This window comes from Lepidochelys olivacea (genome assembly GCF_965140295.1).
Source record: "Lepidochelys olivacea isolate rLepOli2 genome assembly, chromosome: 2".
In the NCBI taxonomy this organism is placed as follows: Eukaryota; Metazoa; Chordata; order Testudines; family Cheloniidae; genus Lepidochelys; species Lepidochelys olivacea.
In genome coordinates, this window is record NC_140412.1 from 259,742,132 (window position 1) to 259,767,542 (window position 25,411).

At 49.8% G+C, this 25,411-nt stretch overlaps 2 protein-coding genes across 2 annotated transcripts in view; both read right to left on the minus strand.

The window, feature by feature from the left end:
• Nucleotides 1–15,278, minus strand: part of LOC311515600 (uncharacterized protein) — a 31,259-nt gene extending 15,981 nt beyond the window's left edge. The window contains exons 1-2 of the mRNA XM_084618806.1: nt 13,388–15,278; nt 10,668–10,860 (exon numbers count right to left, since the gene is read on the minus strand). The gene's annotated coding sequence lies outside the window, so the exon portion shown is untranslated. The remainder of the gene's footprint in view (nt 1–10,667; nt 10,861–13,387) is intronic.
• A 483-nt stretch (nt 15,279–15,761) lies between these two features.
• On the minus strand, nt 15,762–22,670 carry LOC311515257 (uncharacterized protein). The gene is made up of 2 exons (XM_084618203.1): nt 22,308–22,670; nt 15,762–19,448 (listed from the first exon to the last, which is right to left on the minus strand). The coding sequence occupies exon 2, from the start codon at nt 19,048–19,050 to the stop codon at nt 17,056–17,058; it is 1,995 nt and encodes a 664-aa protein (XP_084474329.1). The 5' UTR covers nt 19,051–19,448; nt 22,308–22,670; the 3' UTR covers nt 15,762–17,055.
• Nucleotides 22,671–25,411: the final 2,741 nt, after the last annotated feature.

A 25,411-nucleotide genomic window follows, 5' to 3' on the forward strand; every position in this document is an offset into this window, starting at 1 on the left:
AAATTGTCAAAGTAGGATGCCTAAGAGTAGGCACCTAAATCCATATTTAGGCATCTACTATTCTTCATTTGCGGCAGCATCTGGGAGCCTCAGTCATAGGACCCTGTTATGCTAGGCACTGTACAAACACAGGACAAAACGATGGGCCCTGCCCTGAAGAGTTTACCTGCTATGTAACTGTGGGGGCGGGAGAGCTAAATAAGTGGGGTGCTTCACAGAGGTGCTGAGGCCCGGCAGCTCTCATGGGAGTTGTAGGGACTCAGCACTTCTGAACTTTCGGCCGCTTGTTTAGGCACCCGAATATGGATTTATTGCCTGGTGTTAGGCGTGCAAGTTTGAACATTTCCCCCCACGTTTCTATGTGGCGAGATGGGCCTAAGCTAGACGGGTGGCTGCCGAGCCCCTTGATCTGCAGGGGATTTTGGTTCCGTGGCTGGGCTTTGAGTCTCCGACTATTTCCCATGGAAGTCTGGCATTGAATCTCAACCACGAAGCCATTACCTTTGCAGCTCTAAACATCATGGCTTGAGCAATGTCCATGACTGGCCAAGCAGGAGGGTGGCACAAATTGCTCTCCCTCCTTATAAGGAAAGCCAGAACTTTGTGGCATGGAGGCATCTCTGATTTTCAATGTGTCGCTCTCTAAACAGATCTGGAGCGGGACAGGGGCTGGATGGCTTTCCCTTTCCCCCGGGATTTATTTTTCATTCTTTGTCTCCACCCCGTTTTGCGTCTCTGCTCCCCTCCCCTCCCCTAATTTCTGTAACCCTGTATTTCCAGTGGTTGCGAGGTTTACAGATTCCATCAGATGCTTCTATTGTGTTCTGGTTTTTAATCTTCCTTCATTTTACTGAGTGCCAAACCCTGCTCACACACTCAATGGAAGCATGTATCTGAGGACAGAATTTGGCTCATGCTGTTCTGTAGGGGCAAACTGGCCAGCACCAGTAAGTATCTCGGCCGTCTTCCTCTTGTCCTCAGCGTTATGAATGATCCAGAACCTTTCAAACAGAATCTCCACTGGTGCTCAGCGCTCGCAGCTCCCATTGACGTAATCAGGCGTGCTGCGGGCTCTGGGGCTCTCCACACATTCATTCATGTTCATTCCGTGTATGTACTTATCTCATTCTGTTAGTTTAGTCTTCAGCCTCTCTCTGGTTTGTTTCGTTCTAGTCTGATTCCGAGCACAGAACTAATGTAACCTTCAAACTGATCTTCTGCTCAATATTTATGGCTGGATTTTCAAAAGCACTTGGTGCTGGCTCAGCTCTGCCACCAGGGGGAGTTTGACCATTGACTATGATGGGAGCAGAGATAGCTCCGCACTGAACACCTTTTTTCCTAAGTCCCGCCCTCAAACTCTTGACAAGTCGCCCATCTTATCCATGTAAATCTTCCCTGACCCAATTCCTCCCTCTTCTTGTTGGTGCTTAGATGGAGAACCTGATGGGAGGGTGGGGGTGAGAATGGGGGAATCACTTAAAAACCAATTCTTTTAAAGGGATTCACGGATTTTCTCCTGTCCAAAAGTGATTCCAAGACGGTCGGTGGCTACTGAGGAGTGCGATTAGACAAAGTCCCACAGAACAAAATGTGGAGGGCCTATCACCATGTTAAACGGATGGCTCAGAAGCTAAAATGTCAAGTGTTTTGGATGGATCCCTGAAGGATTGGTACTTCTTAGGATTGTTATATGCAGAAGGGGACAGGCAGAGAGAGGCGGAAGAAATGGCTGATGTAGACGTGGAATTCAAGAAGCCCTCAGTATGCAGAATGGCCACTTGCCCATGTGGCTCCTTCTGTGTCAGTCTATTTCTCCTTCTTGTACTGCTTTGCCTATGTGGCCCCAATCCAGAAAAACACTTAGGCCTGGGCTAAACTTGAAGTGCAGCTGGTCAAACATTTTCAAAGGTTTTGTTTTGTGTTAGCGTGTGTATGTTTTGCAAAATGTGACTTAGTTCAGATCAAACTTTTCTGCAGGAAAACATGAATGTTTTTCAATTAAACTTTTTGAGGTTTCCGAGACAGCATTTCAAAATGAATGGCAGTGTTTCCTTTCACAATGCCCATTTAAAATTAAATATTCTGAATTGATAATTTGTATCAGTTGAAAATGCTGAAATGTTGCATTTTGAGGCTTCCAAACTGAGAATTTTTTGGAACTTTTCATTCTGTGAAAATGTGATCCCGGGATGCATAAACAGGGGAAACTCGAGTAGGAGTTGAGAGGTTAATTCACTTCTGTATTCAGTGCTGGTGCTGGAATATTGTGTCCAGTTCTGGAGCCCACAATTCAAGAAGGAAGTTGATAAATTGGAGAGGGTTCAGAGAAGAGCCACAAACATGTTTAAAGGATTAGAAAACATGCCCTATTGTGATTGAGTTATTTGAGTTTATCAAAGAGAAGGTTAAGAGATTATTTGATTACAGTCTATAAGTATCTATATGGGAACAAATATTTAATAATGGGCTGTTCAGCCTAACAGAAAAAGGACTAACACCATGTTGCATTCGGAGCTCATGTTCAGCTGATTATCCACCATGACCCCCAAATCTTTTTCATTGTCACTGCTTCCTAGGAGAGAGTCCCCTGTCCTGTAAGGATGGCCTACATTCGTTGTTCCTAGCTAGAGACATGTCCATTTAGCCATATTAAAATGCATACTGTTTGCTTGTGCCCAGTTTACCAAGCAATCAAGATCACTTTTCATTATTTACCACTCCCACAAGTTTTATATCCTCTGCAAAGTTCATCAGTGATGATTTTATGCTTAATTCCAGCTCAGTGATAAAAATGTTAAGTAGCGTAGGGCCAAAAACGGATCGCTGCGGGACCCCACTGGAAACAGGCCCACTTGATGATGATTCACCATTTACAATTTCATTTTGAGACTTATCAGTTAGCCAGTCTTGAATCCATTGAATGTGTGCCATGTTAATTTTACATTGTATTTACACCATATTTAAGCAGCAGATGCTGAGAGAAATGTTATATTTTATTATAGGAGTTCAGGAGAACCTCACAGATACAAAATATCAATGCCCTGTGGAGGTCCCTAGCTCTGTGCTGGGTCTCGGTTATTTGGTTCATATGCAATGGAAATCATGACACAGTGCAATTCCACACTGAGTAACTTGCTGCTTTGATGAGAGCCCATTGCAGAGATCTCTGCTACAACCCATCCTTACCCTCTGCGAGGGATCTCACTGGAGCAGTCGGGCTCTGCCGGACATCAGAAGCAACAGCAATGATCTTTGCCATCACCACTTGATGCGGCAGGTGGGGACCTTTTGGTGCCTGTTGAGCCTTGATTTCTGAGAGACGCTTCTCCCAAGTGCCAGAGCTACGTGAGACCTCGCCCCTCTGTTGGGCTGCTGGGGCGTCTTTAGATTCCCCCTGGTGCCCCGTGCGTAGGAACAATCTCCGTCCTAGCATGGAGCCTCTGATGCCTCATCAGAGTCATCTCCTGACTGAAGCTCTTCCCTCACTCGGTACCCTCAGCCCTCCCACACTGAAGACAGGCAAAGGGCCTCTCCTGGCCATGGCTGTGCTGGGATGACGGTGTTCATTTTCTGGATGAAGCTCTTCTCTCACACACTGCACCAATCGGGTGTCTCGCTCAATCCGCTGGTGTATCATGAGCTGCGACCTCTCAATGAAGCCTTCGCTGCAGGCGCTGCCTTCATGGGGCCTGTCCTGCCTGTGGGTCAGCGTGTGCCTGGTGAGGTGAACTTCTCCACACGCTGGTGCACGGGTACTCCCTCTTCCCCACCTGGGCTTTCTTCCCGGTCAAATGACTTCCTCTGAGAGCCAGCCCTTCCCCGTTCTTGGCCAGTGATTTTCCCAGTGCACTGCTTATTGGCTAAGCTACCCCTTGACCCGAGTGACCTCCGCAGTCCCTGCTCTCATGTGGCCTCCTTGCTGGGCAAGCTGTCTGGTGGGCCGCGAGATTTTCAGCAGTCTGGAGCCGTTCCTCGCGCTCAGTGTGTACGTAGGAGCCTCCTGCTGGGTGGATTCCTGCTATGATGGGACTGAAGTTGTTCTCAGTGCTGTGGTCCTCATCTGCATCGAGCTGAGCCCTATGGGGCACTGTACTCCTCACCACACTGAGGCTTATTTGCTGTCCATCATGTGCATCCCGCTCCTCTTTTATGTGGATTCTCGTCGGTGACATAGAAGCCGGCTGGGGACCGATGCTGTTGATATACCCAGAAATGTGTTGGTGTGGCCTCTCTCCCACGGCAGCCTCGGGTGCACCTTGAGGGTCTTCTTATGTGTGAAGCTTTCGCTTTACCTGGGGCACATGTAGGGCTATTCGTCCTGGTGTATCCTCTGGGGCATGGCCAGGGAGACCTTAACAAACCACTTCCCATGCTGGCTGCTGCACTTATGGGGGAGTTTCCTGCAGGTCGACCAGCCGGTATGTCTTAGAGGTCTTTTTGTGCACAAAGCGCTCCCTGCAGGCATAGGGCCTCTGGCCTGTGTGGCTCCTCTGGTGCATCGTGAAGTTCTCCTTCCAGGTAAAGCTCTTCCTGCACTGGGCACAGACTAACAGCTGCTTACCCGGGTACCTCCTCCTGTGTGGGGCCACGGTTCTGTCGGTGATGAAGCTCTTCCTGCAGTTGGTGCAGATGTAGGGTCCCGCCCGGGAGTGGATCTTCTGGTGGTGATGACAGTGATCTTCTGGCTGAAGCGCCTCCTCACTGCAAACACGTGTAAGGCTTCTTGCCCATCTGGGTCCTTGGCTGGCCAGTGAGGGTTATCTTCTTGATGAAACCTTTCCTGCAGTCACTACACATGAACGACCTCTCTCCCATGTGGATTTCCAGGGGAGTCTTCCTGAACCTTTTCCCGCACTCAGGACATTTGTACAGTCTCTGCGCGGTGGGTTCTAGAGAGCTCTCCATGGTAACGACTCTTCTCACATCAGGCCCACGCTTATTCCAATCCTTGCTGCTGAGTTTGGCATCACTCCTATCATTTCCTATCACTCCTTCCCCAGCCTGGTGTGTTTCCTTCCTTTGCGGTTTTCCCTGAGCCAAGGGGAAGTTGCAGTTGGTTTGTTAAACCAAACCCTTGGAAGCATTGTCTTTGCTCTCTTTAATTTATGGCCTGGTCCTTCCTTGGGCAGTTCCTGTTTTGTTCCTCTGTGTTCATGCCACACAGTCACATACTGCATAGAAAAGGAAATCCTGGCGTTAGTTCAAAGGCTGGTGCCTGGCATGATCGCTACACAGGGATTTTCAGAAGCACTGAGCATTGGCCTTACTCTGCGCTCCTTGCAGTCGTTGGGAGAACTCCCGCTGACTCCCCTGGGAGCAGAGTGAGGCCAGCGCTGAAGGCTGTTGAAAATCCCACCCTAAATCCTAGCCCATCAGATTTTAGTATGGGAGGTTCTGACGCTTTTCAGGGCGCCGAGGGTTTGTGTGTCACCTTGTTGCCACCTGCCTGCAGCGTGAGGGAGTCTTGCCTGTGCCAGCTGGGTGTTCGTTCCTGTGATAAATGAAGTGTGTGTGGGGAGGTGGCTCCCTTTTATGAACATCCGGCCAGCCAGTTAGCTATAAAACCCCTGTTAGTAGCTGTTCTCTACTTGCTTTACCTGTAAAGGGTTAACAAGCCCATAGGTAAAAGGAAGGGAGTGGGCACTTGATCAAAAGACCCAATGGGAGGGCTAGAACTTTTTTAAATTGGGAAAAAACTTTCCTTTGTCTGTTTGTTGTGTTTCTCTGGGAAAGAGGTTGAACAGGGAGCAGTTATGCTATGAGAAGCTGAAAGCCAGGTATGAAAACCCATCAGATCATACCTAAAGATTGCTTATCTAAAACCCCAAAAATGTAAGTAAATTAGGGAATGTCTAGGAAGATGCAATTAGGGTTATTTATTTTATTTTTTATTGGCTTGTGGACTCCTCTGTGCTAACCCCAAATGCTTTTGTTTTGCTTGTAACCTTTAAGCTGGACCTCAAGAAGGTTATTCTTGATGTTGAAATTTTGTAAGTGGGTTTTTTTAAGTCTAGCAAAAGCCTAAGTTCCAGATGTATTTTCTTTCTTTTTGTTTTTAATAAAATTTTACCTTTTTCAAGAACAGGATTGGATTTTTGGTGTCCTAAGAGGTTTGCGCATGTTGTTTAATTGGCTGGTGGCAACAGCTGATTTCCTTTATTTTTCTTTTTCAGCTCTTCCCCGGGGGGAGGGTGTGAAAGGGCTTGAGAGTACCCCACAGGAAGGAATTTCCAAGTGCGCCTTTCTGGTTTCAAAGGTGGTTTGTTTGTTTGTTTGTTGTATTTGGGTGGTGGCAGCATCTACCCATCCAAGGTCAGAGAGAAACTGTAACCTTGGGAGTTTAATACGAGCCTAGAGTGGCCAGTATTTTTAAAAATCCTTGTGGGCCTCCACCTTCTGCACTCAAAATGCCAGAGTGGGGAATCAGCCTTGACAGCTCCCTAAAACAACGGGGCTATCAGACACTCTTCTCCAGCATTTGCTTTACACCCCCATCCCTGAATCCCTTCAAAGTGTCCCCCTATGGTGTCCAGCCACTGGATACCCATAGAAATCTCAGATCCTCTATTCCCAGAGTGTACCTCAGTTTACCAGTTTTACCCTAGACCACCACACCGGCATCACACACAGCCCTTGAGTTATAGTAAAACATAAGGAAATTTACTGAAGAAAGAACAGAGATTCAAACAGAAATAAGTAATGGAAACAAATGGTTACATAAGAAACAAAACAATCAAACACGAACTAGGGCCTGCGCTTGTGACTAATCGCCTTTTCTGTCTAATAAAGTAGATTCCCACCACAAAGCCTCTTGCAGCATTAGCTGCCCCCCAAGGAGCTAGGGCCCAGTCTTGCATGACACACCACCGCACATCAAGGTACCTCCTCAGTGAATAGGTCCAGAGGGTCTTCCTCCACCCTGTGATATACTGAATCAGCCTCTTGTCTTTATTCACCAGAGATCCCCTCCTTGCCCTGTCCTTCCATTTCACTGCCAAGTGCTTTCCATGTTTAGAGTTTGTTTTTGACAGTTTTCTGCTGGCTCTTTTGGGTTGGTGCAATGGTGGACAATGGAACAATACCTGACATAACTGGCTAGCCAGGGAAAGGTGACAGCTCCCTCCAGCTTGCATGGGCCATCACCAAGACCTAAAATTCCCTGGTGACTCACTTTCACGCCAAGACCATGCGGCATCATTTTCAATGTAGCTACATTATTCCTTAAATATTACCCCTCCACACATCTCGCAATGATTATGAGCATCAATAAGTTACAAGCTTTCTGTAGAGACCTCACATGCTATCTTTTATGGATAAATACTGTGAAAATGGAGTATTAGGTGTAGTGAGTTGATCAGGTCTGGGGCAGGAGCTGCTTATAAAAGACAGTGAAACCTGTGGCAGTTGGCACCCGTGGGCCTCTGTGTCTGTGTCAGTCTGGGTTGACAAGGATTAAACACAGTCAACATCTGATGTCTATTCTGAAGCCTGATCAGGGCCTGGGTGATCTGAATCAAGTTCTCAGTGGGCAGGAATCCATCTCTCTCTCTCTCTCCCCCTCCCTCTTTTCTCTCTGCCCCCCCCCCCCCCCCGGGTTATCGATCAGCTACTTTCCCACCATACTCAAAACACAAATTACAAATGTAAGAAGGGAAAAATACTTTTGAGATATTTACAAATGAAAGTCTGTGTGGGGGAGAGTGAGACCCTCTCTAAATGTAATGTCTGGCCAGGTACGTAATACACCATTCGGGCAACGGGAGTGCTGGTGCCATTGCACCAACTAGAAGGACATTGGAGTGTTCGGGGTGATGGTGTGTGAACAGCAGTGTGGGGAACTTTACACTCTGGAAGCAGTGGTCCTGGGTCATGCCATTAATTTATTCCTCCCCTTGAGTGCTGGGTTCTATATTTAGTCTGGGATTTTCCAAGAAAATCAGTCCTCATCCTCTTAGAAAAATGCAGGCATCTAAATACCTTCACCAAAAAATAAATATGAAAGAAGTAAAGTTAAGGAAAGGACAAAAGCTGGGTGCAGATAAATACCTGGGGGGTGAATTATGCAACCATCACACCTTCAGATGCTCTGTATAAATACTGCTCAAGGCAGAGCGTGTTTGTCTGGCTGATGGCTAGAGGAAGGAACTAAGAGAGATGAACCAAGACTGCAGTTCCAATTCTACCACGCTGACTAGTTGTTTGAGTATAGATGTGTTTCGTCCCCTCTCTCTATGGCTCAATTTATTATCCATATGGAAAATGGGCCTAATAATTCCCTGCCCGTTAGAGCTTAATGCATTCATATTAAAGGCCCTGCCTCCAAAATTCTAAAGTCGGATTGCACGTGGACTTCATTCCGGCAGTGAGTTGTAATACGTTTTACTCCAATGCTTTAACCAACTGGAAAATAAGATGAAATTTTTTCTCAGGGCGGGTAATTAACCATTGGACCAAGGGCTGCAGTAATGTCACTCTCACTTGGAGTCTATAAATCAAGATTGGATGGATGTCTTTCTAAAAGATACACTCTAGTTCACTCACGAGTTGGGCTAGATGCAGGGACCACAGGGTGACATTCTATGGCATGTTGTGATGGGGCACGCGCCCCACACCGACCCTGGAGGGGTTAATATAGGCAAGAGAGGCCAATTAGCCATAGGCTGCACCCAGTGGGGAGCTGGAACACAATGAGGCTTAATTGGGGATGAAGCTCACCTGGGCAGAACCAGGCAGGGCATCCATAAATCGAGATCTGTAAATCCAAGCTCTGCAAATCTGTCTATCCATGTACCATTTTGGCGGATAAGAACCAGGTAGGCAGCTGTGAGGAACCATGGTGCAGACCCTCCACCTGTCCTGGGTGGGAGGTCTGGGGGGCAGGGACAAGGGCTGGGGTGTGCTTGGGACTCCTGCCCAGGGCAGGTGGAGGGTCCGCTGTGGCTCCCCAGAGCTACCAACCCGGCTCTTACCGTGGCCGGGCTGCAGCTCTCAGCTGCTCTCCTCTCCCCACCGCCCCCGGCTGGAGCTGGAGAGCCACGCTGGCAGCTGTGGAGAGCCTAGGCCCCTCCACCTGCCCTGGGTGGAGGGTCCGAGCAGACCCCCGGAAAGCTCAACAGGTCACACCCCCGCCCTGGCTAGGCCAGCATGGAGCCGAGCCGTGGGGAACCGCAGCGGACCCTCCATCTGCCCGCAGTGCAGGAGAGGGCTGAGGGCAGCCCCTGGCCATGTCCCCGTCCCCCAGGCTCCCTGCCTGGCTGAGGGCAGGTGGAGGGTCCACAACTCTGCGCGGGGTCCCCACAGCTCTCCCTGATCGGGCTCCGGTGCAGGACGCCTCAGAGCCTCAGCCTGGCCATGGTAAGTAGATATCCGCGGACAATTTATGCAAATACACGTTTTTATATCCGCGCAGGGCTCTATCTGTAAAGCCGGGGCGTTGGCAGCAGAGAAGGCCTGTAGTTGCACTCCCTGATACTCTGGGGGAAAGTAGGAGCCTAGAATAGGCAGTGTAGGAAGCCGTCCAGGGAAGGAGCAGTGTGGGCTGAGGGAATAAAACCCTGAACTGCTAGGTCGAGGGTTCCTGGATTGGAACCCAGTGCAGAGGGCGGGCCCGGGTTCCCCTACCAGCCACTGCAGGAGTGGCACGCTGGGGGCAGCCTATTTGGGGACTGCCGGGGACAGTTTGGAAGGAGACTTTGATAACACCCCAGAAGGGGGGGAACTTCAGTGTTACTTGGCAGAAGGGCTAAGCTGTGAAAGGGAAAACGCTGCAGCTCCGTGAGCGAGAGAGAGGCCCGGAGCGAGCGAGTGGGACGATGGGCTGAGGATCACCAGGACGGGACATCAGACCCTGTGGTAGCTAATCCCCAGATGGGTCACTAGGAGGCGCCAGAATGGTAAGCGAGCACTCCCCTGTCACACATGTGGCAGACTAGATCATCAGCATGGCTTTGTAATTTATGAACCAATAAAGGAGACATAAAGATGAGCTGAAAACTAGTGGCATGGCACACCCAAAGTACAGCTTTAGAGTTGGATACGCTTGGAGCTACACTTACATCTGGTCACCCAGGTTCTTCTGGGAACCTGACATGCAGGAGCATGCTGAAATCTGAAAGACTCAACTGTATAAGATCCACCCAGGTAACAGAAACTATTGAACCGTTTGCTACAACCAGGATTAAGAGCCTGGACTGTGCATACATGTCCAGTGACACATTGACGGGAGTATCTAACTGTCCAACACAGCTGTAGTTTTAAGGCATAGAAGCAGCTTGTGTTAGTACAAGCCAGTTCTGCAAGGGTTCATTTGGAATAAACTGTCTTCGGTGTTGTTTGTGTCCTCTCCCGTTTGCAAAGCAGCAAAATGAACTTGCCGCGTCAGCTCAGCTCAGCACAATTTTTAGTTGACAAATCCTCCCAAAGCTGAGCACAGATCATTCAGGTATTTCTAGAGATGCTCTTCCTAGCCTAACCACATGCCCTGGTAACTTTCTTATGGCGATGTCAACGTGAAAGAAAATCCCAGTAGATGTGGAACGAGATCATTCCTTAACTTAAAACACAGAAGTTATTTTCCTGACAGAGGATGCTTTCTGTGTTCACCCTCCCGTGTCTGTTAGCCAGAAGCTGCAAACACACAGGAAGCTGAATGGAAAATGTCTTACCCAAGCAAATACCACTGCAAGCATATTTCTCTTCCCTTTAGTATTAACCAGAGGAAAGCTTGGCTACTCAGCTGACACTTGACAGATAACGAAATCCAGATCTCTGGGTCTTACTATTCTTCTTCCGTCCCCTTGTCTCCTATGGCCTGCTCTGTGGACCCAGGGAAAGGCTGCTTCAGTGGTGTAGTAGACACTATAGGGGGAGGGAGCGAAATAGAGGTCAGAGAGACAAAAGCTGGCTGGGAAGAGGGAGGGGAGATGGGGAGTAAGAAATTGCTTTGTGCAATGCCCTGCTGGGAGATGTAGTCTTTCCGTCAAAAGATTGCATGGCTTGAGATTACTGCTGTTCAGAAACAAACCAATGAATGCCGTCTAGCCGGCTGCATGGGGGGAGATCAGTGTGCCCTTAGCCTTGTCCTTTGTTAATTTAATGGTTCCTACATGTGGGAAAGGAGTTTTTTTTTCTTGTGATCCTGTTCAGTAAAATGTTCAATGGGACTAACGTGACCCTGTGCAGACTAGTAAACCTGTGGCACCTTCCCTTCACCGGCAGTAAACTGGAGGAGACGTTTTAGCAGCCGCAGCAACTGATACTGCAACTCTAGTGCCGAATTCTCCGCTCACCCAACTTTCGTGACCAGTGCTTAATTTGAAATGGGAGAGGTGCCGGGACTCAAGCAAACGTTTTGCTTTCATAACTGACATGCCAAGCCCAGAAGGGCCGGGGCTACGAACTGCCAAGCCCAGAGGGGCCGTGGCTCAGCCCTGGCACAACTTAAGCACTCGTGCAGACCTACTGACTTCACTGGAGCGACTCGTGAGCCACTGGACATGGTAGGATCAATTCCAGCCTTCAGGAGTCGAGTTCCATGCAGTCCACTGGGCCTGGCTCTTTTGGATCAGACCTTATGGAACCATCCGTGCTCCATGTGGGCAGTAAGCATCCCAGGGCACTGGCTGTAAGAGCAGATGTTTGCCCTGGTGTCCTTGGCCTAAATTTCCCCTCCTTCCTTATGTGGCATCCTGTGTGTCAGAGCTTCCAGCAGCGAGGGGAGCGTATGTTAATGCTGCTTGGTGTCCAGAGCATTTGAAACCCGTAGGGTTTCCCCAGAGATGAAAGGTACTAGACAGCTCTCCTCCATCCAGCCCCCCCCCCCCCAAATGCTGCTGCCATGGTCGGCTTCCTTTCCAGATGCTTGTATCCTATCCCTTAGGCCCATTGGTATCATTGATTCAAGGGCCAAGCAGCCAATTGAAACTGAGGGGCACTATGACTGTGCTGCGGGGCTGACAATAAGGCAGCACAGTCATGAGGTAACGTGGCCAAACATGGGACTCCGAGAGGTTTATTTTTAAAAGTCAGCTGGCTTGATTCTTCTCCTCCTCCTTACCCCTGCCCCTGACTTCAGCAGCATCAGCCCCCTCGCCCCCCTTTGACCCTGAGAGCAGCATCAGACAAATGGCCTCTTCTCGCTCGCTGCGCTGTGCATTTGCCTTTGTCTGGCTTCAGTGCTGGAGGGGAGGGGAGAGTGAGCTGGATTTGAGTAAACTGGCTTTATTGCGGAATGAAGGCTATTTTGCTAAAAAGTGATGTGACTTTTTGCATTTGTGTTCCCAGCAGTGTTGTGACTTTTCCCCTGACAAACCAGCCAAGCCTCCCTGAGGGCCTGCAGCCCATAAAGCTCAAGGGCAGGACGTCAGAATACAATGGGGCAAGCGGACAGTGCCAGCAGCAGCCACTGTGTGTGTCTCTGCTGGGAGAGGGGCTCTGAGGCTGCCCGGCTGCAGGACCCAGGAAGCAATCCCTGGAGAAGGCACAGAGTGGACAGGGAATGGGATCACCCACCCTGGCAGATCCTGGAGATGCCCAGTCCATGGAACTGCCAGGTAGGTCAGTGCTGGGTCCTGACTCCCTCGGACCTTACTCCCCTTGGCAGGGGGCCTGCTACCAGCAAGGGTGCTCTGTGGGCGTTTAATGCTGCCTGATGGGATATCCCCTTGGCCTAGCTGTCCAAGGGCTCCAGATGAGTGCAATACCACAGTGAGCACTGGTCCTTGATTCTACACCCTCCCACGGGAGCTCAGTCTCCATGATATATCCACAGAGAGGCCTCCATGAGGTCTTGGGGAAGTACCAATAATAATACTTAGAGATCTAGTAGTGAAAAGTGCTATATAAGAGCAGAGCTAAGTGCTTTACACATTTATCCCCATTTTACAGAAGGGGAAAACTGAGCCACAGAGCAGTGACATGACTTGCCCAAGTTCTCCAAGCAGAGTTGGGAATAGAACCTATATTGGCTGAGTCCTAGCCCAATGCTTTAGCCATTAGCTAGGCCACAGTAGCAGCGCTCCCGTAAGTCCCCCTTGTTCTCTGTCAAGTTTTGTCCTGTCCACTGGTTGCTGAGCCAGGCTGTGGAAATGTCAGCACAATCAAATGATGCATTTTCCAAGGTGCGTAATACTCTTTTATAGCACAGAATTCCCCCAGATCTATAGCTCTGCAATGGACAAGTCCTATATAACATAGGCTATCACAAAGCATTGCAGTATACATGAAGAACAATGCAGGGCAATGTATCATTGACATCAGAAATCCATTTCACTCAAATATTCATGACCCAGTGTGCTGTGGGTATGGGGCAGTCCAATTCTGCAATTAGGGACCAGTGATACAAAGGGGAATGGAGGCTTGATTTTTGTTTTTTTAAAATACTTACTTTATTGAGGAGACCGTATAACCTGTCAGTACTGGCTTCCCCCACGAGCTGAGGTCCGGCTGCCGCCCTCGGTCCATGGTGCAATGCCCAGTGATGCCTGGGAAAGCGCAGTAGATCGATTGAGGGCAGCTTATTGTTCTAGATATCTTCGTAAAGGAAGTATCAACACACAAAACAAAATCCTCAAACATAGCTGCTTCCTCTGGGGTAAATCTCTAGGCCACAAAACTAGTCTAAGGAGAAGAAAACGATTACATCCAAAGAATGGGGGGATAAATAATTCTTCTCTTGATTACACACTTGAGCCCTCAAGTGAGGAGCTCTGGTATATTCCCCACTGAGGGAGGCCTAGTATATTGTCCTAGATTCATTGCCTACGTTCCACCGTATTCTTCTAGTGCAACGCAATCTCCATGCCCTTGGAGGTTGATAGTCTACCTGGCATGGATCAAGTCCCAGGGGACTGGGCACTACCATCCAGGAGATGGACTGATTCAGCTTATCTCCTCGGCCAGCTCCTCTAGTGTGGTTCCTATGGAGACCCCAGACAGAGATTAAAATTGTCCTTTCCTCTCCAGCCACCTGCCTTGCTGCCCAAACATGAGTCCCACCCCTTCGGCTCAATGGCTCCTGCAACACCTATGCCATAGGGGTAAATTAAAACCCATTGGGTGCAACCTCTCTTGGGGGATGAGATGAGGGAGAAGCTTCCTTCTCATATACAAAATCAAGATGTAGAACTAATGCCTAATAACTGACCACTACTTGACTTGACTCTACTCCTCTAAGTATTCCAGCTACACAGTGATCCTTAGTGCACATCCCTCAGCTGCTGCGTTCACTTCAGTCACATTGGGTGGTTGGGCGCAGAGTCTGGCTGTGGTGGTCTCGGGCTCCCTCCAGAGCTCTGGTCTGCCAATGTTCTTCAAGCCCCAGTGGTGCCCCCTGCCAGCCAACCCACCACATTAAAGATCCCATAGTCTGAGGAATACACTCCATTATAATGAAGTAGTAGAGAGCAAGAAAGAGTGGTGAGCTTTGTCACTTGCCCCCAAGCCACTTCGCAGCTCTCACCGCACAAGCACAACCGGACCTATCTAAAGGATAAAGGGTTTCTGTTCTTCTAGTCCATAGAGGACCCAGTCCACAAGCGGTGCAGCCTGTCCCAAGGATTTTGATTGCTTCTTTCTTTAATCCCTAAATAATGCCCAGGAAATCCTGTAGTGACCTCCAGAGTCATGTTCACGGGAAAAAATAGATAGCACGAAAGAGCACCTATCCTGGGCTGCTGAAGCTATTGATGCTTCTGGAGCATCTTTGTTTCCTCTAGTCACGGATACAGCAAGATGCTAGACCGAGACGACTGCTCTCGCTTATATCCAGGCAACAGCTTCGCCTGGATATGGCCGAGGGGACGTCTACACTGCAGCGAAGGTGTCATTCCAGCTCAGGGTGGTGTACATGGGCTAGCTCTCATTGAGCTAAAGCAATATTTTTAGGATGTGGCCAGCGGCATGGACTAACCACCAGAGCACAACGCTCTCCGAGATACACGTCGTTGTGGCTACGCTGCTCTTTTTAGCATGCTAGCTCCACCCCGGTCTACAGCAAAAGATTAGGTTGATCCAGCTACATCATTCAGGGGTGTGAAACCCCCCCCCCGGAGCAACGTAGTTATGCTGCCCTAACCCCTGGTGTAGACAGCACTACCTCCCGTTGACCTAGCTACCACCTCTCGGGGAGATGGATCACTTATGCCGATGGGAGAACTGTAGCGTTTCAAGTGTAGATGAGCCTTTAGTCCAGGGGCGGGCAAACTTTTTGGCCTGAGGGCCGCATCGGGTTTTGGAAATTGTATGGAGGGCTGGTTAGGGAAGGGGGTCGTGGCCCAGCCCCCACCTCCTATCTGCCTCCCCCCCCCGGACTCCTGCCCCATCCAACCCCCCCGTTCCCTGACAGTCCCCCTGGGACTTCTACTCCATCCACACCCCCTGCTCCCTGTCCCCTGACCACCCCCGGACTCCTGCCGCCCCATCCAACCCCTCCTCTCATTCCTGACTGCCCCCCCCGGGACCCCTGCCCTATCCAACCAGCCCTTCTCCCTTACCACCCCCAGAATCCCTGCCCCTGACTGCCCCCTGCCAACCCGTCCAACCCCTCCCCCTCCTTCCTGACTGCCTCCCCCGGGACCCCTGCCCCCACTCAACCCCCCACTTCTCCCTGTCCCCTGACTGCCCCCTGCCGCTCCATCCAACCCCCGCTCCTTCCTGACTGCCTCCCCCAGGACCCCTACCCCCAATTAACCCCCCTGTTCCCCGCCCTCTGACCACCCCAACCCCTGCCCACACCCCCTCTACCCCCCTGAACTCCCCTGCCCCCTTACCGTGCTGTCTGGAGCACCAGTGCCTGGCGGAGCCGGGCCACGCCGCCACCGCGCAGAACAGAGCGCGGGGCAGGCCAGGCTCTGCAGCTATGCTGCCCCAGGAGCTCGCCCCGCCACCCAGAGCATTGCGTCGCTGGCGAGGTGAGGCTGTGGGGGAGGGGGGACAGCGGGGGAGGGGCTGGGGACTAGCCTCCCCGGCCAGGAGCTCAGGGGCCAGGCAGGAGGGTCCCGCGGGCAGGAGGGTCCTGCGGGCCGGGTGTGGCCCGCGGGCAGTAGTTTGCCCACCTCTGCTTTAGTCTCTCATTACATTATGTGGCTGGTGTGTCAAACTCCTGTGACTCTTTTTCTCCCCACCCCCCAGCTCACTGTGATCACCTGTCCCCGCTCAGGTAGTAACTTTCAGCCAGGCCTTGTCTTGGAATTAGGAAGGACCCGGTTGGTACTGGTACCTGCAGGGATTGCCCGGTAGTGTTTACTCTGGCATGAAGAGAACTGTGCGTTCCATGGAGTTGCTGGCTGCTCTCCTCGATGGCAGAGGACTCCTACTCTCTCAAGGCTCGTGTGTGTACGTCTACCCAAGCTGGAAAGCACACGTCCAGCTGCAGCGTAGCTGTACCGGGAGAGCAGCCTTTGCTCGCTGCCAGCCAAATTTTCAAAAGCGGCCACTGAGTTCAAGTATCTCCATGTTAGGTGCCCGGCCTAAAACATCTTTCATTCTGCAGTCTAATCTTGGCCCCCCGCCCCGGTTTGAAAGTGCCGGCCTTTATGTCTGCTGCATTTCATCCCGAGTCTCAGTCCCAGAGCTGAGCCCTGCTATCGATGGGAGCGATGTTCATGTTAGAACTATGTGGGTGATGCCCATTTCTCAGAGCCGGGCTCAGCAGATACATTCCCCACTTCTTTTCCAGAAGCAAAATGCTACAATTGAAATCAGTGCTTTGCACCTGGATACATTCAGCCTGTTTAAGAGTTGGGGCTGATTGGGCTAAACTCCGCATTCTTCAGTGGAGCAAATCTCTGGTTAATAATAATAATATCTCACTCTTTACCAAGGAAGTCAGTATCCTTAACACCATTTTACAGATGGGGAAACTGAGGCCTGGGGAGGGAAACTGAATTGCCCAAGGTCACCCAGAAAACCAGTGACAGAGCCAGGGACTGGACACAGGTCTCCTGAATCCCAGCCACCTTGCCTCCTTCTGTTTACAGCAGGAGTTTTGCTCCAGTAATGACTGCAGAATTTGGTCCAGGCTTATCACCTTCCTTTGTGGGCTTTGCTCTGTGGCTAGAGGTTGCCCTCACATGTTAAGCTTTCCTCACTCTTCACAGCCGGGAGTGCTTTTCGTTCTGGGTGCATCTGAGGGTGGTTGCTAGCGCTCCCTGGTGCCCCCAGCTTTTCCCCCCGCTTTGCACGCCCGGTGGGTCCCTCTCTCATGTGGATTTTCTGGTGCCTTCTCAGATATTTCTTCAGCCTGTACCGTTTCCCACACACCGTGCATTTATAAGCCCCGCCCCTGGAGTGCAGCGTCTGGTGTCTAATGAGGTTTTTCTTCTGAGTGAAGCATTTCCCACACTTGGTGCATTTGCACGGTCCCATCCTGATGTGGATCGTCTGGTGCCTGAAGAGGTTGGCCTTCTGATTGAAGGTCTTCTCGCATTCGGGACATTTGTACGGCTCCTCCCTGGTGTGGATCCGCTGGTGCCTCACGAGGTTCGACCTCTGGGTGAAGCTTTTCCCACACTCGGTGCATTTAAAGGGTTCACTCATGTGGATTCTCTGATGCCTGATAAGCTTCCTGTTCATCCGGAAACTCTCCCCGCACTCGTTGCACTTATAAGGCCCCTCGCTGGTGTGGATCTTCCGGTGCCTAGTAAGATTTGACTTCTGGTTGAAGTTTTTCCCACACTCGGGACACGGAAATATCCTCTCCGCTTTGGGGCTGTTCTTCGTCAAGGGATTTTTCTTGCATTTTGTGTTTGCCCGGCTCTCGGTACATGCACCAGGAGTCCCCTCTTTGCTGGTTCTCTGGCGTTTTCTATGTTTTTTCTTTGGGCTGCAGCTTTCCCCATGTTCGCCATCCACCCCGGCTCCCTCTTTAATCTGGATCCTCTGGATGATGCCAAGAGATGTCTTTTGACTGAAGTTGCTTCCATGGTCTGCGCTCTCCTGTGGTTCTTCCTTGATGCGGGGTTTCTGGCGTGCCGCAAGATTGCCGATCATAGTGACATCCCTCTGGTGTTCGTTGTCCACCCCAGCTTCCTTTGTAGCCTGGATTCCCCATGGAGGAAAGAGAGGCATCTTTGGATTGAATTGGTTGTCATAGTCGGGGTTGGTCTGTGGTTCTTCCTTGATGTAAGAGTTCTGGTGCGCTACTGTAATGTTGTCTCTCTCGTGTTCGGGGTATGTGTCTGGTTCCTCCTTAGTCTGGATTCCCCACGGAGCGCCAACAAGGATCTTTGGGCTGGACTGCCTTCCACAGTCAGTACCTTCCTGGGGTCCGTCCTCTGAGTGAGCTCCTGGTACTGTAACGTTCTTCCCCAGGCTAAAACTATCCTCTTGTTTGAAGGCCACATCCGGTTCCTCTTTAATCTGGATGACCCGGAGAGGCATGCCATTTACATGGCCAGTGGCTTCCTGTAGCCTCTGCTTTGCGTGGTTCCTCTGGTGGACATTAAAATACCTCTTGGTGCTCAAGCTTTTCCCGCACTCGGTGCATATGAACGGCCCGCCGCGGAGGTGGATTTTCTGGTGAGCCACCAGCGTTGCACTCTGGCCAAAGCACCGGCTGCAGTCGGAGCACTTGAAAGGCTTATCCCGTTTGTGTATCTCCTTGTGTGCCGTCAGCGTCCCCTTCTTCACAAAGCTCTTCCCACACTCGGTGCAGGCGTACGGCCGCTTTTCCTTGTGGGTTCTCATGTGGATGCTGAAGTAGATGCGTGTGCTCAGACTCTTCCCACAGTGGACACAGATATACGGACCGCCTTTGGTGTGTGTCTTCCGGTGGGCAGCCAGACATATCTCCAGCCGGAAGCACCGTCCGCACTCGTCGCACTGGAAGGGCCTCTCTCCGGTGTGGATGCTCTGGTGGGTGGTCAGGTGTCCCCTCGTGGTGAAGCGCCTCCCGCACTCACTGCAGGGGTAGAGCTCCTCTGCTGTGTGGATCCTCTGGTGTCTCTTCAGATTTCCCTTCTTGCTGAAGGATTTCCCGCACTCCAGGCACGTATGCGGCTTCTGGGCCACGCGCTTTGCAGGGTCTTTCATGGTGACACCCGTCAGCATGTGGATGTAATTCTTCTGTGGCTGGGTTCTCTCTGGTAGGCCGGGCAGCTGCTAGGGAGCCGGTGGAGGGGATGGGGAGAGATGGCTGGAAGGTTGGTAAGGGGTGGCTATAGAAAAGTCAATGATGCAATAGTCAAAGTGCAGCTGATGGGCCCAGGCTGCTCTGCTGACCGGGAGGAGAGGTTGACAACATGCAGCGCAGATACTGTGGTGCCGACGGTCGTGTAGCTAACTGGATGGCTCTGGTTCCTCCTTGGGTTGCATTTTCTCCTGGAGTTTTTTCTTTCAACCCAACAGCAGAGATGTTCTCTTGACATTCAGAACTCCCTTTCCCTGTTCATTGCAGTGGGGCTCCTGTTCTCATCGTATGCCTCAGTCAGTCTTCGAGGTTTAGCATGCTGGATTAAAGCAAAAAGAAAGTCCAGATATTATTCCATGTGCTACTGATAACATTGCTTGTGCTTGTGTGATGGCTGCCATCTTGACTGACACACCAGGGATTGAACCAGGAACCTCCAGAGCTAAAAGCCTGAGCCACTACAGCTTACATTAAAGAGCAAAGGCTTTGGAGGTGCAGCTGAAACAGATTCCTCTCCTCTGTGGATCAGTCACTGAGGGGGATGTGTAACACACACTCACCAGAGGATTACAGGATCTCAAGACAATTTACAAATGTTAATAAATTAAGCCTCACAATAATGATTATGACTTGCCTCATTATTCAGATAGCCTCTCTGTGCCTCCATTTTCCTAACCTTTTCAAAAGTTAGGATAAAATCAAAGTTGGCACCATTTGCAATATTAATACTTGGCACTTTTCCTTGGCAGATCTCAAAGCACTTTGTAAAGGCAGGGCAGTATCATCACCTCCGTATTACAGATGGGGAAACTGAGGCACAGAAAGGTTAGGTGACTTGCCAAGGTCACACAATGTGGCAGTGGTGGAATCTAGGTGCTCTGCCCTGCCCATTGGACAAGTTCGGACCATTGAACCACAGGCCCACTTATACATAGGAAATCATTTCCTAGAATTCCAACAAGGAGGGAGGCCTGAAGGCAGAAGTGAGGAAGGTATGGTTACTGGAGGATGCTGCCACCAAGGGGACGGGAAGTTGGGGATGCTGTTGCTGAGGTTACAGGTTGCTGGGGGATGCTGTCGCCACAGGGATAGGACATTGGGGATGCTGTTGCTGAGGGGACAGGTGTTGTTGTGGAGGGGGCTAAGGGAGCAAGAAGTAGGAAAGTAACTACTGCTTTAAAGGCAGGGAAGCGGGAAAATGGGAGATTTCTAAACATTTGGATACAGCACTGAAAGTGCAGACAAGATACACATATTGGGCTGCTGATTGGGGGGAGCAGTTGCCAATGTACAGTGCTCAGATACCAAGGGTCACAAGGGTTAACTAGCTGGATAAACAGACAGAAAATGCAGAAGAGAACTATTTTTCATTCAGTTACATGGATGGCAATTCCGCCTTCAGGTAAACCAGCTCAGCTCCCGCTGAAATTAATGAGATTCATAGAACCATAGAACTGGAAGGGACCTCGAGAGGTCATCTAGTCCAGTCCCCTGCACTCGTGGCAGGACTAAGTATTATCTAGACCACTCCTACCAGGTGTTGGTCTAACCTGCTCTTAAAAATCTCCAATGATGGAGATTCCACAGCCTCCCTAGGCAATTTATTCCAGTGCTTAACCACCCGGACAGTTAGGAAGTTTTTCCTAATGTCCAACCTAAACCTCCCTTTCTGCAATTTAAGCCCATTACTTTTTGTCCTATCCTCAGAGGTTAAGAAAAACAATTTTTCTTCCTCCTCCTTTTAACAACCTTTTACATATTTGAAAACTATTATCATGTTCCCACTCAGTCTTCTCTTTTCCAGACTAAACAAACCCAGTTTTTTCAATCTTCCCTCATAGGTCATGTTTTCTAGACCTTTAATCATTTTTGTCGCCCTTCTCTGGACTCTCTCCAATTTATCCACATCCTTCCTGAAATGTGGTGCCCAGAACCGGACACAATACTCCAGTTGAGGCCTAATCAGCGTGGAGTAGAGCGGAAGAATTACTTCTTATGCATTTGCAGGAGTGTTGTAAACAAGACATCCTAGAAGGATGTTCACGTTTTTTTTTGCAAGTGTTACACTGTTGACTCATATTTAGCTTGTGATCCACTATGACCCCAGATCCCTTTCCACAGTACTCCTTCCTAGGCAGTCATTTCCCATTTCGTATGTGTGCAACTGATTGTTCCTTCCTAAGTGGAGTGCTTTGCATTTTGCTTATTGAATTTCATCCTGTTTACTTCAGACCATTTCTCCAGTTTGTCCAGATCATTTTGAATTTTAATCCTATCCTCCAAAGCACTTGCAACCCCTCCCAGCTTGGAATCGACCACAAACTTTATAAGTGTACTCTCTATGCCGTTATCTAAATCACTGATGAAGATACTGAACAGAACATCATTTGTCCCTGCATTAGTAGCACTGCTGTATGAACTGAATTGAATATGGTATTACATAGGACAATAATAGAAACAATGACCTGGAAAGCTTTAATTAAAAAAACAAACAGAAAATACCCTCTTCCAAGCAGAACCCTGGTTTGATTCTGGTGTGTGTACTTAAAGATCCGTTTCTATCTGGGCCAGCAACGGAGGTGACTTGATCATAGCCCAGAATTCCCTCCTGAGGGTATTTCAGTCTAGCAGACAAAGGCATAAGATCCCGTGGCTGGAAATTGTGTCAGTAAAGTTCAACAGCATATTTTGACCAGTATGGGTAATTAACATGGGAAGGGATTAGCAGCGGTAATCTCTCCATCTCTGGAATCTTTAACTGAAGACTGGATGTCTTGTTAAGAGATATGCACAACCCACCCATTACTGGACTCCATACAGGGATCAGTAGGTGAAATTCTCCGGCCTGTGTTATGCAGGAGGCCAGACTAGACGATCACGATGGTCCCTTTCTTTGGAAACATTTGAGCTGCCTTTTAGTTTTGGCAAATGCCAGGCAGCTCCCTTCTTACTAAATTTGGACCAGATCAAAATAACAAATCCCCACTGATCTTTTCTAGTATCCAGATCACAGAGGGCCAGACTCTGCCCTCAGTTACAACTCTGCCGCCCCACCGATTTGGGGTTGAATTGAGGGCAGAATTTGATCCCTCCCCCGGGGGGGGGGGCGGCGGGGAGCGTCCTCCTTTGGGCTAGGATGTGAAATACCCGCACGAGCCGTTTGCTGAAAGGGTCTTACCTGAGCAGCCCATCCCTGCAGGCATTTTCCTCCCCGGGAGCCCGTGTGACAACATGGTTTGTGACTTGGCTGCAACTTGTGTTGCAGTCGCAGCTGCTGCTGACCGAGAGGAAGTCTGCGCCCGGTGCGCTGAGAGCTACCGGAGGAAGGGTGAAACGAAACAAAGACCAGCAGCGAAGGGTGAGCGCAGCGCCGGGGGAGAGGCTGGACTCTGCAGCCGGACAGGCCCCGGGCTGGGTTTCCGCGCGGCTGCGATCCCGGGCACGGGCGGGCGGCGCGAGCGGGGTGGAAGGCGGGGGGATCTCACCCCCCCCACCCCCCGGCGTCCTTTCTTCTGCACCGTTAGCTTTGCGGGGACTCGGGCTCGCTTGGAATGTTCCCAGGCTCGCAGAGCCTTCTGGGAATTGTAGTTTCTCCCAGAAATCCCCCTGGCCCTGGCACGACGCCCCTGGGCTGCACGGGGAGAGGAGCAGGCCCCTGGAGCTAGTCCCTCCCAAGGTGTTCGCCTTCCTCGCACCATGCTGCAGAACATGCCGCTGTCATCCAGTGCTCAGTGTCCCGCCAGGACTTGAAGGGGCCATGGCCTGAGGGATTCAATAGCTTCTGATCCACAGCATGGGAGCTGTGCACCCCAATAGCAGCTCACTGTATGCCTACAGGGGGAGTACCAAGATATTGGTGTGGAAATATTGGGGGCCCTGTCAGCACCTTCCACTGACCAGATTAGCTAGATAAAGAATGATTTTACAGACAAGGACACCGAGGCACGGAGCTTGTGGGGGATGGGTTCTGCAAGGTGTTACCGGACAGGAGCAATTGGGGTAAAAAACCGCACTGGCTGCAAGGCTGAACTGAGCTTGGTAAATTTGTGGAGAGGATAGTATGATGGGACTGGCTAAAATGGCATGTAGCCGATCCGCGACTGCTAGCAGCAAATATCTCCAACAGCCGGTGATGGGACACTAGATGGGGAGGGCTCTGAGTTACTGCAGAGAATTCTTTCCCAGGTGTCTGGCTGCTGGGTCTTGCCCACATGCTCAGGGTCTAACTGATCCCCATATTTGGGGTCAGGAAGGAATTTTCACCCAGGTCACATTGGCAGAGACCCTGAGGTTTTTTCACCTTCCTCTGCAGCATGGGGCACGGGTCACTTACAAGTTTAAATTAGTATAAATGGTGAATTCTCTGTCACTTGAAATCTTTAAACCATGATTTGAGGACTTCAGTAACTCAGCCAGAGGTTCTGGGTCTATTGCAGGAGTTGGTGGGTGAGGTTCTGTGGCCTGCCATGTGCAGGAGGTCAGACTAGATGATCTTGATGGTCCCTTCTGACTTTAAAGTCTATGAGAGATGCCGACCATGAGAGCTGAGGTCAATCACCACTGCTCGGAACTCCTCATCGCTTCCTGGAGCAGGCCCTCAAGGATCAGATGAACCCAAGCACACAGGAACTCCGCTGTAAGCCATTTTGTGCTATGTGCTTTATTACCCAATGCATGGGAAAGGCTAAATCAGTGTGACTATTCCCTGTGACTATGTCGTCTTTACTCAATGGAACTGGTAATGTTCACAAAGCGATGTCCCCAGCAGCAGGTACTCAGACATAGCGTGTGGCCGTTTAATCCATCAGTCAGGAACATTGACGCTCTCAGCTCAAAACCAGGTCTCGAATGCTATTGATTCATTCATCAATTTAATAATTGGAAGAAAATAGGAGGAGATAATTGGAGTTTGCTAAAATCTCACTGGCCTTGAACTACTGAATCTCTTAAACACGGCTTTCCCACTTGGATTAACAATCATTTTGGAAGGCAGATAACCAAGTAAACAAAAATCAAACGAACTAACAAAAGTACTTATTATTGACACCATATATGTAAATACATTCAGGATATGGACACACATGTCACTTTTGGTCAGAATAACCACACTTAGGACCTCATCAACCACGATCTCAAAGCACTTTAGAAATATAGCAAGCATTATTCTCCCCATCTTCTAGATGGGGAAACTGAGGCACAGAGAAATTAAGTGACTTGTCCAAGATCATCCAGCAGAATGGGAATAGATTATAGGTCTCCTGAATCTCAGGCCTGGCCTATACACAGGGTTGTTTTTTTTTTTTTTTTTAACTAATCTGGGATACAAGATCTAGAGGCAGGATGTTGAAGCTAGAAAATTCAGACTAGAAATATGGTGTAATTTTTTTACCAGTGAGGGTAATTAACTGTTGGAACAATTTATCAAGGGCCGTGGTGGATTCTCCATCACTGGCAATTTTGAAATGAAGATTGGATTTTTTTTTTCTGAAAGATCTGCTCTTATTCCAAGAGGAATTGATTCAGGGAAGTCCTATGGCCTGTGCAATCCAGGAGGTCAGACTTGATGATCACAGTGGTCCCTTCTGGCCTTAGACTCTATGTATCTATGAACTATTTTGATTAGGGATGCGATTATTACTGATACAATTATATCAGTACAATCCCTAGTGTGGACGCAGTTGTACTAGTATAAAAGTGCTTTATATATGTATAGCTTATTCCCCTTCTTGAACAGTATAAACACCTTTATAGCAGTACAACTGCATCCACAGGACAAAGGAGGCTGTGTGGTCTGCTGGGTAGATCATTAGCCTGAGAGTCAGGAAACCTCGGTCTCTTCTCCCCCCACCCCCCTTTGTGCCTCTGTTTCTCCTCCTGTCCTTTGTCTGGCTCTCCTCTTTAGATTGTGAGTTCTACAGGGCATGTGCAGGCTTTCACTGTGCATTTTGAACAGCACTGTGTACAGCAGGGGCCCCAACTCAGTTGCCACCTCTTGGTACTACCCTATTATTACGGCTGCTACTAATGGGCAACTCTGCCTAATAGTGCGATGTAGCTAGGTCAGTGATGAATGTGCCATTTTCTTAAAGGAGCAGACTAAAGGTTCTTTAATAAAAAATAAATGCACACGGCCATCCTATTTCTGGTACTTGCATTTTTCTTGATAGGTGAATAGAAATTACTTATTGCCTGGGCTCACCCCAGCGTAGAATCATAGAATATCAGGGTTGGAAGGGACCTCAGGAGGCCATCTAGTCCAACCCCCCCTGCTCAAAGCAGGAC